We start from the raw sequence: 15,215 nt of genomic DNA on the forward strand, positions 1-15,215 counted from the left end.
TTGTCCAGATACTTGGTTTGATTTTGTGGTTTTGAAAGAAGGAAAAGACATAGTTATAATTTCTAAATTGCTGTTAAATCAAATATATGTGGTTATGAAGTCGTGTATTAATGTTTTTACAGTTGAAGACTTGAACCTCCAAAGTTTTACAAAGTAAAGGTTTATTTGTTTGTTTGTTTGTTTGTTTTAAATTATTTTATTTTATTTTTGAGACAGAGTTTTTCTGTATAGCTCTGGCTGTCCAGGAACTCAACTCTGTAGACCTGGTTGGCCTCCAACTCAGAGATCCTGCCTCTGCCTCCTAGCACTGAGGGAAAGACTCACACCACTATCCCTGGCTCAGATACACCTTTTATGTACGTGTAAAAGAAACCCTAGATTAAGAAGCTATAATGGTTATGTAATCCTTTTTTTGGCTTTTTACAACTCATTTACTTACAATTTTATTATTATGAAATAGTAGCAGCTTTAGATTTTTTTTTTAGATTTTTTTTTTTTTAATGTCTTCTAATTGTAAGCTGCCACTCAATTAAGGAACCCATTTCATGCCAAGCTTGGTGGCTTTTGATTTTAATCCCAGGACTCAGGAGGCAGAGGCTTGGTATACACAGTGAGTTTCAGGCCAGCCAAAGCTACACAGCAAAACCTGTTTTAATGCTTATTTGAGACAGGGTTTCTCTGTGTAACAGAGCCCTGGCTGTCCTGGACTCTCTTTGTAGACAAAACTGGCCTCGAACTCACAGAGATCTGCCTGCCTCTGCCTCCCAAGTGCTGGGATTAAAGGCGTGTGCTACCACTGCAAGAAACCCGTCTAAAAAGGAGTATGTGTGGATGTAGAGCAAGATGCTCATGTCCTCACTTCATGTCTTGAGCGAATTAGTATCTATTTCAGAGTTTTAACTAAGAATGCATTGAGATAATTTCTCCTTCTTCTGTTCACTCATCTTTTCTAGTTTAGTAGGCTTCAGACTGTGATTCCAGTCTCAATTTTCCTTGGTAAAGCCATTTCAGCAGTTTAAGATAGCAGATGCTCAATTTTAATTCAAAAAATTAAAAAAAAATTTTTTTAAAGATTGATTTTATATGTATGGATGTTTTGCATGCATTGTGTATGTGTGTCACATGCATGTGATGCCCATGATGTTGGGAAGAGGGTGTTGGACCCCCTGGAGATAGAGCTGGGATGCTGTGAATCACCATGTGAATTCCGGGTCCTCTGCAAGAGTAGCAGGTGCTCTTAGGTGCTGAGTGCTCTCTCCAGTCCCAGGTACTAAGCTTTTTAAGGTTATGGTCTTTCATAACAGCCTCGTTTCCTTTAGGCTTGGGCTTCTGGGATTTTGTTTGTTTTGCTTTTTGGCTTGAGGCCTGTGAACAAGTTCATGCAGCCGAGTAGAAGAAATCACTGTCTCATGTGTATTCAAAATGGAATTGGCTATATCCCTCATGGAATGTACACTTGAGGAAAGAAAGAAAGTAAGAAAGAAAGAAAGAGCGAGGACCCAAGAAACTAGAATAACAAAAAGTAGTGTAAGGAAAGCCATGTGGATGGTGTGGGCACAGAAGGCAGGCTGTGTTCCTGACAGAGCCTGCGCCCAAGCAGGGCCTGGAGAGTAGTCATGCCCAGCAGAGAGGACAGCATTAACAATGCCTGAGCGTAGGTGGAAACAGGGAACAGTGACTGGGCTGAAGTTTCAGGGTGAAAGGAGCTAGATCATAAAGGTCTTGGGATTTAAGAGGCTTAGGCTTCGTTTCCTAAGAAATGAGACGCCTCCAAATTATTGAGGATGAGAGAAGTGGACGTCAGAATACTGGAGACTGCTTCCTCATTGAAGGTAAAAGGAAAGCCAGGTCTGACATACCTGGGCTGGCAGAGTTGAGGCCTGCCAGGCTAATCCAGTGCTAGACATGGGTGGAACGTGTCTGGGGGAGACCTAAGCTGCAGTAAAGACTAGGCCTGGGCTCAAGTGTGCAGGTCCCCTCTGCATTCCGAGACTTAAGCACAAATACAGGCTTAGGGTTCCCAGGTCCGATTTTCACAAAGAACAAGATCTACATTTTACCATGAAAATCTGATGGGTTGTTTTGTTTTGTTTCTCAATACAGGGTTTTTCTGTGTGGCCTTAGCTGTCCTGGACTCACTTTGTAGACCAGGCTGACCTTGAACTCACAGCGATCCGCCTGCCCCTGCCTCCCGAGTGCTGGGATTAAAGGCGTGTGCTACCACGTTTTTTGTTTTTTGTTTTCTAAGACACAGTTTCTCTGTGTAGGTCTCAATGTCCTGGAACTTACTATGTAGACCAGGCTGGCCTCAAACTCACAGTGATCCACCTGCCTCTGCCTCCCGAGTGCTGGGATTAAAGACGTGTGCCACCACGCCTGACAAATCTAATGTTTTAGATGTGAGTTACCAATGTAAAAGGAAAAAAGAGAAGTTTGCAGAGGTTCTAATGTAGGTGGACATTATCACTCATTTGCCTGTGTTTCGATGCATCAGGGTTGATGCATGCACAAAGGCAGCCAATATTAAATGATAACAGCATATGCAGATTTCATAATAAATCTTAATGCTCTGATTTCTTCCAACAAAGCTAGCCTTTTCATGGCACTTTGTATCCAGTGCAAAAGTGTATCTTTGCTTACTTCCTATGAACTTAATTCTGATTTTCTCCCAATACTTTAGCTACCAAAATTGAAGATTCCCCTCTTTTCCCCCCTTTTTAGTTTTAAATTATAAGACTTAATCATGAGTGACCAAATCAAATTCATTGTGGACAGCCTCAACAAGGAGCCTTTTAAGAAGAACTATAATTTAATCACATTTGATTCCCTGGGACCAATGCAGCTATTACAAGTTCTCAATGATGTCCTGGCTGAGATCGACCCAAAGGTAAGCCCTTTCTTTCTTTGTAATGACAAGGGTGGCAGGACTGCTGTTGTTTGCCTCTAACTCACTGTGGTGGGGGTTTCTCCTTGGGCCTCATCTCCCCTGCTTGGAGAGGAGTAGTAAATGGTCCTTTGGGCCCCTCTACTAACTCACAATTCAGTAGTTTTGGTTTTTTTTACATTTCACTTATTTTTGCATGCATGTGGTCATGTACTTGCTATCAAACTGGTGTGGAAGTCAGAGCACAACTTTTTTTGTTTGTTTGTTTTTATTTTGTTTTGTTTTTCGAGACAAGGTTTCTCTGTGTAGCCTTGGCTATCTGGACTGACTTTGTAGACCAGGCTGTCTTCAAACTCACAGAGATCCACCTGCCTCTGCCTCCCAAGTGCTGGGATTAAAGGCGTGCGCCACCACCGCGCAGCTCAGAGAACAACCTGTAGGTATCAGTTCTCTCTCCCATGTGGGTCCCTGTAACCAAACCCAGGTTGTCAGGCTTGGCGGCATCCCCATGTAGCCATTTTGCTGGCCCTTCAATTATCACTCATACTTTATTTAAACATTACTCATCTACTTTTAGACACAAATAGATTTAGTCCTGGAATACTGATACATTTCACAAAAGGTTTTATTATACTGCAAATTAGTTCGTGTCTTTTATACACTTTCCCATTGGAGACTTAACATGAACCCCCATCTGACTTGGGATCTGGAGCCCTGCACTGAATCTGTTTATGAAGAGACCACTGTGCCTGGTATGCTAGCAGAACAAGCTTGTCGATGAGTTTAAGTATTTCTCTTTGTTAAGTATACAACAATGACCTCTTTTTACATTTCTTTGTTTAGCAAGATGTTGATATCAGAGAAGAGATGCCAGAGCAGACAGCCAAACGAATGCTGAACCTTCTTGGTGTCCTTAAATACAAGCCTCCGGGAAATGCCACAGACATGTAAGGATCCTCTCACACATCCTGCTTTCCCACCGCCTGAACCTCCAGGTGCTACAGTCGGTCTTTTTAGGCAACACCTGGTCCTCCCTCATTTGATGGCCTTAGGACATCACAGACTTTGACAACGGTTTTAATTCTTCTAATGCTGTTTTGTCATGTAGAAGTATTAAGTGGGTCAGTTCTTCCCCCCTGGCCAAAAGAGCCAGGCAAATGCCATTTTATAATTTATGTCTTTCTGGATAGAAGCAACCCTGGGGCTGGAGGAGTGGCTCAGCGGTTAGTAGTGTTTGCTCCTCCAGAGGACCTGAGTTTGTAGACCATGCTGGCCTTGAACTCACAGAGATCTGCTTGCCTCTGCCTCCTGAGTGCTGGGATTAAAGGCCTGTTGCACCATGCCCAGCTTAAAAATAAATCTTAAGAAACCAAAACAACTTAAATGCTGCCCCGCCAATAAAGTATTAAGGCTAACTCTGCCATTATTGATCTCAACACAACTTCTTGGGTACTTTATTGTGGGTCTGGTTTTCTGACTATTGGATGTGTGTTCTAAACATAGTTGTATAAAGCAATAAGGACCGTTAAATCACACTTTAAATAAAGGCCATCTTTTTCAGCTGTGCTCATGAACATCCGTGCCTGTGTTTCCATTTTAGGAGTACCTTTCGCCAGGGCTTGGTGATTGGCAGTAAGCCTGTAATTTACCCAGTGCTCCACTGGCTTCTTCAGAGGAGTAATGAGCTAAAGAAAAGGGCATATTTAGCTCGCTTTTTAATAAAACTGGAGGTGCCGAGTGAGTTTCTTCAAGATGAAACTGTGGCTGACACCAATAAACAGGTACACAGTAGTGATCCAAGCTGATCACACTTAATGTTAATCTCTCTTTAATTGTTATTTTAAGAGTTCCAAGTGGCATCAGGAGGGAAAAGAGTGTCAGCCGATGGTCAGCTTGACTCACAAATACTGTTTAGTGTTAGGACCATATGAGTAGGAGATGGAGATGGCCAGGCACTTGGTGTGTTGCGTGGTTCTGGGTAGATGGACTCCGGGCTTGAGACTGCGGAGCATGCGCTTGTTTGCTAGGCAGTCACGTCTGAGAGAAACTGGCTGGCATCATGATTACACCAGGACAAAGGATAGACATTCACGCTGCCTGCGGCCAGTCGGAACACGTGAGCCCTGCAGCTGAGCCAGGCCGCGTCTCTTGCAGGGCAGAGGGAGTAGTGGGGGTTTGAAGTTGCAGTGCGTTCTTCTCAGCAGCACTGGATTCTGACCTCAGGTCTGTAGGGCCTTGACTGCTGAGGATCCAGGCGGCTCTGGGCTCTGGGTCCTCTTGTCTCAAAAGTACTTGGCTGACCAAAGACTGAAGAAACAGAGAAAGCAGGGTGGGTTTCAAAGAATTTGCGTTTTTCATAGTTTCATTTCGTAGTAGTTAGGTTGATTTGAGTCAGTTTGTCATGAAGTTTGTCAATCTGTCTTTTCCAATAGACTGTGAGGCCCATGGAGCCAGGTTAGGTTTATACTGTCTTATCTTTGTTTTCCTCCCAGATTTGGTACAGTGGCTTCTGTATGTTGATTGCTTTGGATTGAGTCAAAACAATGAACTGGATGCTTTTATTTTCATCTGTGTATTGTTATAACTGTCACTAAAATGTAGTTAATGTTGGTCTCTTATAGCTACAGCTATAGCCGCGCACAGTGGCTCACATCTGTAATCCCAGCACTCGGGAGGCAGAGGCAGGCAGATCTCTGTGAGTTTGAGGCCAGCCTGGTCTACAAAGTGAGTCCAGGGTAGCCAAGGCTACGCAGAGAAACCCTGTCTCGAAAAAACAAACAACAACAGCAAAAACAAAGCTGCAGCTATATAATAAGTCCGGAGGTCAGTGCCTTTATAGGCAGTTATATGAGAAAGGAGACAAGGATATGTAGTGTGGGCTGTGTCTACTCCCTCCCCATCCCCTTCACGAGTGGGTTTGTATATACTATATATACCATTAGCAGCGAATTTTGAAAGATTGCATTTTAAGTATGTGTTTGATATATATTTGGTAATGTAAATAATTATTTAAAATTTATTTTTGGGTTTTGGGTTTTTTGTTGTTGTTATTTTGTTTTGTTTTGCTTTTCAAGACAGGGTTTCTCTGTGTAGTCTTAGCTGTCTTGGACTCACTTTGTAGATCAGGCTGGCCTCGAACTCACAGGATCCGCCTGCCTCTGCCTCCCAAGTGCTGGGATTAAAGGCGTGCGCCACCACCGCCTGGCCTGTAAATAATTTTTAGAGGAAGTAATAACATCTTTTAATATGCTCTGTTAATTAAGAGGATAAAAAATAATAAAGTTGCTGTTCTGGAAGCCTGTCTGAGAAGTATATGTCTTTTAAAATGATACATTTAGGCATTAGTCACTTAGCAAAAACAGTAATAAAAACTGTATGTTGTCTTTCTGAAGGAAAAACTTTGTAGCTTTATAACATATGATCAGTCACAAATACTAATTTTCTCATATTGTCATTTAACAAAACACCGTGGTTTGTGTGGTGCTAGAGGTTGACCAGGTCTTACACGCGTTAGTCATGTATTGTACCACTGAGCTACACTTTCAGACCTTAGGGTGCCATTCATTTAAAAATTAGGATAACAGCCAGGCATGGTGGTGCACGCCTTTGATCCCAGCACTTGGGAGGCAGAGGCAGGGGAATCTCTGAGTGTGAAGCCAGCCTGGTCTACAAAGAGAGCCCAGGACAGCCAAGGCTATTATACAGAGAAACTCTGTCTCAAAAAACAAAACCAAACAAAAATTAGGATAACAGTTCTACAGGGTATTTTTTATTAATTTGGCTACACATTATATTTACAGGACTATGTCCTGTAGTGTATGCCCTGGGGTTGCGAAGGTCCATATAACAAGTACAGTTCTTGCCCTCCTGCCTCTTGCTTTGTCCTGGAGGGAGCCAGACCAGGAGCTACTCTGTTGTAACATGATATCTATTTTGAGAGGCAGGGCCAGAGCAGGCTTCCCTGAGACTAGTGGTATCTATGCCACTATTCATTGGGATGAATCTGCTACCCAGGTTAGGAGGGAGCACGTCGCTGAGTGTCTTCAGAGCATAGGATGGGTAACCTGAAGGTGGGAACGTGGACTGTTCCAAGTTCAATACAGCTAGAGCTGAGACTGTGGGAAAGAAAGTACCCAGAGAGATACTTAGTGAGGGGACCATGCAGATAGTGCAGATATTGTTGTTTTGTTTGCTTGTTTTCAGTTTTTTGAGACATGGTTTCTCTGTGATGGCCTTGGCTATTCTGAACTAATTTTGTAGGCCAGACTGGCCTCAAGCTCACAGATCCGCCTGCCTCTGCCTTCTCCAGGACTGGGATTACAGGTGTGCACCACCAGGCCAGCATACCCCCTCTCTCTTTCCTCTCTCTCTCTCTCTCTCTCTCTCTCTCTCTCTCTCTCTCTCTGTTTCTCTCTTTCTTTCTTTTTTTAGGTTTCTTGAGACAGGGTTTCTCTGTGTATCCCTGGCTGTCCTTTGTAGACCAGGCTGCCCTTGAACTCACAGAGATCTGAGGATAGTGGTTTTTTATATACTGTGTACTTTGAAAAAAAAAAAAAAAAAGTGAGAGGGGCTGGATGTGGTGGTGCATGCTTTTAATGCCAGCCCTCTGGAGGCAGAAGCAGACAGACTCTGTGGGTTCGAGGCCATCCTGGTCTATAGTGAATTCCAGGATAGTCAGGGCTATGTAGCGAGACCCTGTCCCCCCCCAAAAAAACACAAAAATTTAAAAAAGCCAAGCAGTTTGTGGTGTATACCTTTAATCCCAGCACTTGGGAGGCAGAGGCAGGTAGAAATCTGTGAGTTCAAGGCCAGCTTGGTCTACAAATAGAGTCTAGGACAGCCAGGATTGTTACACAGAGAAACCCTATCTCAAAAAACTTTAATAATAATAATAATAATAATAATAATAATAATAATAATCTTTAATAATAATCTTTAATAATAATCATAACAACAACAATAATGACAATAATAATGTGAGGAGGACTTGTTTTGTTTTTGAGACATGTAGCCCATGCTAACCTCACACCCATGATTCTTCTGCCTCAGCCTTCTAAGGCCTAGAATTACATTGATGTGCCACAGTGTTTTTCGTGTTGTTCTTCTGAGGATGGAAGTGATTGCTGCAGTCTAGTGGGCAGCTCGGCAAGGAGAGCACTACTGGGTGCAGGCGTATCTGGTAACCTGTTATCTTCCTTCTGCAGTATGAAGAGCTGATGGAAGCCTTTAAAACTCTGCATAAAGAATGTGAACAGCTTAAAACATCTGGATTTTCTACAGCAGAAATAAGAAGGGTAAAGAAATATCTATCTGGACTTCAATAGTACTGAGTTTATTCTTTTTTTATTTTAGTTAATTCAGCATGAGTTTTAGCTATATGAAACTAGGCTTGTGATTGTGTTTGTAGGACCTTTAGTAAGGTGTGTACATGTGTTTGTGTGTAGACATATGTATCCATGTGTGTGCATATAGAAGCCAGAGGACATCTGAAATCTTCCTCTTCTCTCCACATGATTTTTTAAAAGATTTATTTATTATTTATACAGTATTCTACCCACACGTGTGCCTGCCCATCACAAGAAGGCACTAGATCTCATTATCCACATTATTTTTTGAGGCAGAATCTCATTGATCCTGTAGTTTAGGCTAATCTGACTGGCCAGCAAGCTCTCAATATCTGTTTCCACCCCCCAGTACCTGAGTTAGAGGCACAGTCAGCCATGCCCAGCCTTTTCTTTGTATTTCTTTACTGAAGAAAACAACGAGGGCTATGAGTTCATGGTTTATGTTGACAACTAGCAGGGGTGTAGAAACACTTCATTTCTAAAAGGTATTTTAAGTTAAAAAAAAGAAAGAAAGAAATACTTTATTTTGAATTTTATTTGATATGAATTCCTTATATGATATAGAAAATGGAAGAAGAAAAAGTAGTATTGTGTGTATGTGAGAACATAGGATACATGGCTACCCCACCTTCCTTTTATAGTGAAGGCTAGAGGACTGATTACTTTGGGTGCCGGCCTCCTTAGAGGCGGGGTTTCTCTTTGGCCTGAAGCTCACTAATCAGATCAGGCAGTCTGGCCAGCAAGGCTGAGAGCTCCTCCTGGTTTCACCCCTAGTGCTGGGATTACAAGTGTGTGCTACCACGCCTGCTCCTGCTCCTTACGTAGATGCTGGGGAAGGGGACTGAACTCAGGTCCTGGCTCCGGTTAGCTTGGCAAGCTTTACTGAGCCAGTCTCACTGCTTTTGTATGTGTAAGTGCAGGTGCCTGCAGAGTCCAGAGAAGGATGTTGGGTCCCTAGAGCTGGAGTTACAGGCGCTTACGAGCAGCCTGACGTCGGTGCTGGTAACCCATCTTGGGCATACATGCTTTTAACTACTGAGCCATCTCTTCAGCCCCTTGCTGCTTTTGTTTTTGGGTTTTTTTGAGACAAGGTTTCTTTGTGTAGCCTTGGCTGTCTTGGCCCTTGATGCTTTTAAATTATTATACTGTAAATGTATTTTCACTGTTACTGCAGTGACCATATTTATTTTCTGTCATGCATATACATTAATCATGTCTACACTTTGGCTTCATTTATTTTATTTGCTATTATGAATAAATGCCATGATTATCAACACAACCTTTGCATGGCTGGGGTGTTTTTTTAATAATAGTTTTTAGATATAGAATTGCTTATTAAGGTGCATAGATTATTTTAGGGCTTTTAATATATTCTCCAGAAAATATTTTTACATTCTGCCCAAGCGTTTAAGTACTTTCCTTAAAGATTTGCTATTCTGACTTGCATGAGTTTTGTATTTTTAGAATTCCTGAGTTATGAGCGCTATCTTTATATTCTCATTAAATCGGGGACATCAAAGTTTCTTCCTCAGGGAAGCCGTCCCCGACTCCCTAAATAGATCTCTCCCTAGTTCTCTCCTCTTACGGCATTCATTGCCCTCCTAATTGCCGCAATGCCTGTCTTTCTAAATGCATGAAGCCCTAAGAAGGCAAACACTGCCTGTGCCTCTTGACACTGTCTTCTCAATGCCTGACACAGTCCTTGGCACGCGGCAGGCCCTCACCATTCGAGATGGAAGGGCTGCCTGTCTGCTGTCCTCTGCTGTGGCCTGTGAATGAATTAGAGTGATGGAAGAATCCAGAGTCTGATTTTCATTTCATTCATCATCACTAAATAGTCTCCAGCCTATTCTCTGTAGCAGATTTAGAAAACATAGTTAAAGAAGAAATAGCAAAGACTCCACTCACAGTCACATGCTCTCAACGTACCAGCTGTTGACATTTTTCCTTGGAACTGAACTGTATATAAATAACTATTGCAATTTGCTTCTTTCAAGCAATGTCATTTCATGACTTTTTCTCGTGTCATTAAACAGTCTTCTGCACCATTTTAATGGCTTCCATTTTGTTACATTGTAGTTAGTCATCATCAGACATATAGATTACCTTCATTGCCATCAGTAAGAACCCTTATAGAAGCCAGGCATGGTGGCGGAGGCAGAGGCAGGCAGATCACTGGGAGTTCGAGGCTAGCTTGGTGTATAAAATGAATCCAAGACAGCCAAGATAACACAGAAACTCTGTCTCAAAAAACAAAACAAAACAAAAAGGAAAAGTCTGACTTTAAGTGGCTATTCCTATATCTATCTATCTGTCTATCTATCTATCTATCTATCTATCTATCTATCTATCTATCATGTGTGTGTGTGTGTGTGTGTGTGTGTGTGTGTGTGTGTGTGTCTCACACACATGTGCCACAGTGTACATGTGGAGGTCAGAGAACAGCTTATGGGAGTAAATTCCCTTTTTCCACCCTGTAGGTCCCAGGAATTGATCTCAGGTTGTCAGGCTTGGTCCCAAGTGCACTCATCCAACGAGCCAACTTTTTTGCCTCTGTGAATATTTTATTAAAACAGCCCATGTGCAGAGTCCTTAGCCTGAAGGGATGCATGTTTATTTTGTGGCTTCTTACATTATTCTTTAACACAGCACTGTCAACAGTGAGAAGACTGCCCATTTTCTGAATACCCACCAGTAATGGCTACCATTGTATAGGTTACCTATAGTATTTCTGCATGAGCTTTTGGTTATTTGTTTGTTTAGGAAGGAAATATGTTTGCTTCTCTGTTTTCATTACAAACTACCATAGAGCTGATTTAAAAGAAGATAGTTTATTTTAATTTTTTTCTTTTCAGGGAAAAATAGTTAAAAATAATAAAACTATACATAATTTTACTTTTCTTTTTTCTTTTGGAGACACGATTTCTTTGTGTAACAGTTCTGGCTGTCCTGGAATTTCTTTGTAGACCAGGCTGGACTTGAACTAACAGAGATTCACCTGCCTCTGCCTCTTGAGCACTGGAATTAAAGGTGTGTGCCACCACACCAAGCTTCAGTTTTATATCTTACTACCATATGGACAGGACATGGTGGCGCATACCTTTAATCCTGGCCCTTGGGAGGCAGAGGCAAGAGGATCTCTTGAGTTTGAGGCCAGCCTGGTCTAAAGAGTGAGTTCCAAGACAGTCAGGGTTATCTAGGGAGACCCTGTCTCAAAAACCAAACCAAATAAAAGAAACAAACAAAAAAAGCCCTACCATAAACTCAAAATTAGTTTTGATGGGAATTTACAGGATATGTGATTTGGTATTTAAAAGAGCAGATGGGGTGTCAGCAGCTGTTCATGTATTTAGACCTGCACACATTTTATTATGGAAGATTTTTGAAGAATCATGTAGCCATATTTGGAATCAGAACACAAGTGTGCTGGCTGGCAGCTTGACCTCGTGCTCTATAAACTTCTTTAGTTGCTTTTCTAGATGCCACACTGCAACAAAACAAAACAAACAACCCAAACCCTGCATAAAGAAGCCTGGGGTTGGGTAGGGGAGATTAAAATTCCCTTAAATCAAAAGAAGATCCTTGTTACCTGCTGCTCTGGTTAAGATGGGCTGGTAGATGCAGGGCTTGTGCAAACCTCACCTCAGTCCTGTAGACTCAGGGTGTTTTTAATGGCCTCTTTACCACTTCTTAGGATATCAGCGCGATGGAGGAGGAAAAAGACCAGCTCATGAAGAGAGTTGAACGTTTGAAGAAGAGGGTAAGTCAAGAATTACCCTGTGAACTTCAGCCCCAGTTTCGAGGACTGGCAGTGACTTAGGAATGCAAATAAAGATTAAGGCAGGCTTGGGCAGCCAGTGAGGAGGGCTGCAGTCACAGCTGGCGGAAAGGGAATCTCCCAGGCAGCGGCCAAAGCCTTCAAGGACCTGGCCTGAAAGCTTGGCTGTCATCTCTGTAGAGTAGTGTTTACCAAGAGGAAGTGATAAGTGGATGCTGGGGTCACGTGACCTGCTAATGCCTTTCTCAACCGTGACAGTAACATGTACTACTTATCCTCTTACTGTAGGTGGAGACTGTTCAGAATCATCAGAGAATGCTTAAAATAGCAAGACAGCTTCGAGTTGAGAAAGAGAGAGAAGAATTTCTTGCACAACAGAAACAGGAACAAAAGAATCAGGTATCCACAGGAAGTTTATACTCAGGAATAGCTCCTCTGGCTAATTCAACTAAAAAAAAAAGAATTTTAGAATTTCACATTTTTTTGGTAACATGATGGACCTACTGTTTTCTTTTAGGACTGGTGTGTGTGTGTGTGTGTGTGTGTGTGTGGCCTTGCTCCTGCTACAGAAGTGCTGTATGATTGAGCTGGATCCCCAGGCAAGCCTACCGTCTTTCCTTTCTTGCCATTTCTTTTTTTTCCTTTTTTGCATTATTTGACAATTGGACATAAAGCACATTCTAGACAAACACTCTCCAACTGAGCTATTATCCCCAGCTTTCTTTTACTTTTTATTTTGAGACATGGTCTACTAATTTGCCAATGAAATAAAATGAGAAGGATGCTGTGATCAGTGAAGCCAATAGAGCACTCCTCCTGCCTCAGAGGTAGGCGCCCTTAAGGACTCCGCCCCACCAGCAGCTTCTTATTGCTGCACAGTAGAGTGGTCCATAGGAGCAACGCCAGCCAACCGCAGTCCTTACACATGGAGCCCAAAATAAATAAGGTGTTGCTGTTGACAGTGTCACAAAATACTCTTAACTAAGAATAGTCAGGGCCTCAGAATCACCCACACCACCATGCTTTCAAACTCACCATAAAGAATAAATTATTTGGCTTGAAAGTATTACTTAATTTATTAAAAGTTCCTAAATTGCCCATTTAAGCTGGCAGTTGAGATGCGTAGCTCCATGGGAGCTTGACTTGGCAGCATAGCAGTTGCAGGGCAGCAGTGGGTTCTGTTCCCTGAGTCTCAGGTCGTTATTTAACATCAGTTTCTGATGCTGAGGCGCTACTGACAGTGTTAATATTTCCCAGGGTCAAGAAACTGTGTTATTGCTGGGCGGTGGTGGCGCACGCCTTTAATCCCAGCACTGGGGAGGCAGAGGCAGGCGGATCTCTGTGAGTTCGAGGCCAGCCTGGTCTACAAAGTGAGTCCAGGACAGCCAAGGCTACACAGAGGAACTCTGTCTCCGGAAAAAAAAAAAAAGAAAATATAATGAGAAGACTAGTTATATTTTTGGTTTAATGTAGTTATTTTCTTAGTATTTACCTGTTTCTTCTATAGCATAGGAATCTGAGTATTTCTTATCACTTGCCTATGTGAGCTTTGTTTCACTAGACTGAGCAAATAATGAATTGTTGTTTTAAGCTGTTCCATGCAGTGCAGAGATTGCAAAGAGTGCAAAACCAGCTGAAAAGCATGCGGCACGCGGCCTCAGATGCAAAGCCTGAAGGTGAGTGAAGTTGTTCCATGATGCAGATGACGAGAGCATTCACACCAGGGCAGCCCTGAAAATAATTCACACCAGGGCAGCCCTGAAAATAATTCACACCAGGGCAGCCCTGAAAATAATTCACACCAGGGCAGCCCTGAAAATAATTCACACCAGGGGAGCCCTGAAAATAATTCACACCAGGGCAGCCCTTAAAATAATTCACACCAGGGGAGCCCTGAAAATAATTGGTGGGAATTAACTGCCTCAGCGTTTTGGAACATCTTTTCATTTCCTATCTGGTCAAAGGGATTCCTGCTAGAAACCATCCGTGGGTTTTCAAAAACGTTTTTCTACCTCTTATTTTCAGTCAAAGGGTGAAAGTAATGTTAACTGTGAAAGTAGGCTCTTCTCTGTGTGCTTAGGATAGATGTTTCCCTGTGTATGGAAAAAACATGAAGCCTTGTCAAGGCTAAAAAGAAAAAGAATCAAATCCTAGACCTTAAAGCCGAATGTTTTCTATGCTTTGGTTTGTAGAATAATAGGGTTAATAATGTGGGTGTTTGTGGCTGAGTTCTGTGTAGCTTTGTACAGGAGGTGGACTGTTTCCATAACCCACTTACACCTATCCAGGCATTTGAAAGTTCCCTTGCTCATCAGAAAGGAGGTCACACAAGCTAAAAGAGCAATAGAAAGCCCTCACCTGGGTTGGAGAAACATTACAATGTAACAGATGGCCGAGGGAGGGACAGTAACCCATAACTAGTGTATGATGCATAGGATGACAATAACAAAAGTGACAGACAGTCAAAAGTGCTGGCAAAGATGTACAGACATTAGGACGCTCATATTTGTTTGTGGAAATATAAAGAATATAACTGCTTTGGGGCCGGGCATGGTGGCACATGCCTTTAATCCCATCACTTGGGAGGCAGAGGCTGGTGGATCACTGTGAGTTCGAGGCCAGCCTGGTCTACAAAGTGAGTCCAGAACAGCCAAGGCTACACAGAGAGACCCTGTCTTGAAAAACAAAACAAAAGAACATAACTGCTTTGAAAAACCAGTTTAGGGCCGGGTGGTGGTGGCACATGCCTTTAATCCCAGCACTCGGCGGGGAGAAGCAGGAGGATTACTGTGAGTTCAAAGTGAGTCCAGGACAGCCAAAGCTACACAGAGAAACCCTGTCTCAAAAAACAAAATACTAAACAAATAAAGAAAAAAGAACAAAAAACCAGTATGAGTATAGAGGTCAGATGACAATAAATAACAAAAAAAGAAAGAATGAAAAGAAAAATATTTAAGAATCTTACATGTAAAAAACATGTAAGCTTTGATCCCATGTACCTGTGCTTAGAGGAAGTGTATCAATACCTGAAGATGAGAAGACTGGTCCCCACATAGCCAAAGAAGACAGAATGTGGAGTTAGTGAAACACTGCCTGGAACCAGTGCCTGAGAGGACTGTTGTGCATCAAACTTTCCCTTCTCTTTTTTTCTCCAGCCCTGAAAAGGGGCAGGCTAGGGGCGGGATGGGGTGGGGGTGGGGTAGGGTGG

General features: G+C 42.4%; 1 protein-coding gene across 1 annotated transcript in view; it reads left to right on the top strand.

The window, feature by feature from the left end:
- The window catches only part of Ift81 (intraflagellar transport 81), a 69,911-nt gene that overhangs the window by 646 nt on the left and 54,050 nt on the right, over positions 1-15,215 (top strand). The window contains exons 2-8 of the mRNA XM_051161547.1: positions 2,722-2,887; positions 3,728-3,831; positions 4,485-4,665; positions 8,089-8,178; positions 11,924-11,989; positions 12,296-12,406; positions 13,599-13,683. Coding sequence (XP_051017504.1) covers positions 2,744-2,887; positions 3,728-3,831; positions 4,485-4,665; positions 8,089-8,178; positions 11,924-11,989; positions 12,296-12,406; positions 13,599-13,683 — 781 coding nt within the window. The 5' untranslated portion in view covers positions 2,722-2,743. The remainder of the gene's footprint in view (positions 1-2,721; positions 2,888-3,727; positions 3,832-4,484; positions 4,666-8,088; positions 8,179-11,923; positions 11,990-12,295; positions 12,407-13,598; positions 13,684-15,215) is intronic.

The sequence above is a fragment of the Acomys russatus genome, chromosome 19, assembly GCF_903995435.1.
Source record: "Acomys russatus chromosome 19, mAcoRus1.1, whole genome shotgun sequence".
NCBI classification, from domain to species: domain Eukaryota; kingdom Metazoa; phylum Chordata; class Mammalia; order Rodentia; family Muridae; genus Acomys; species Acomys russatus.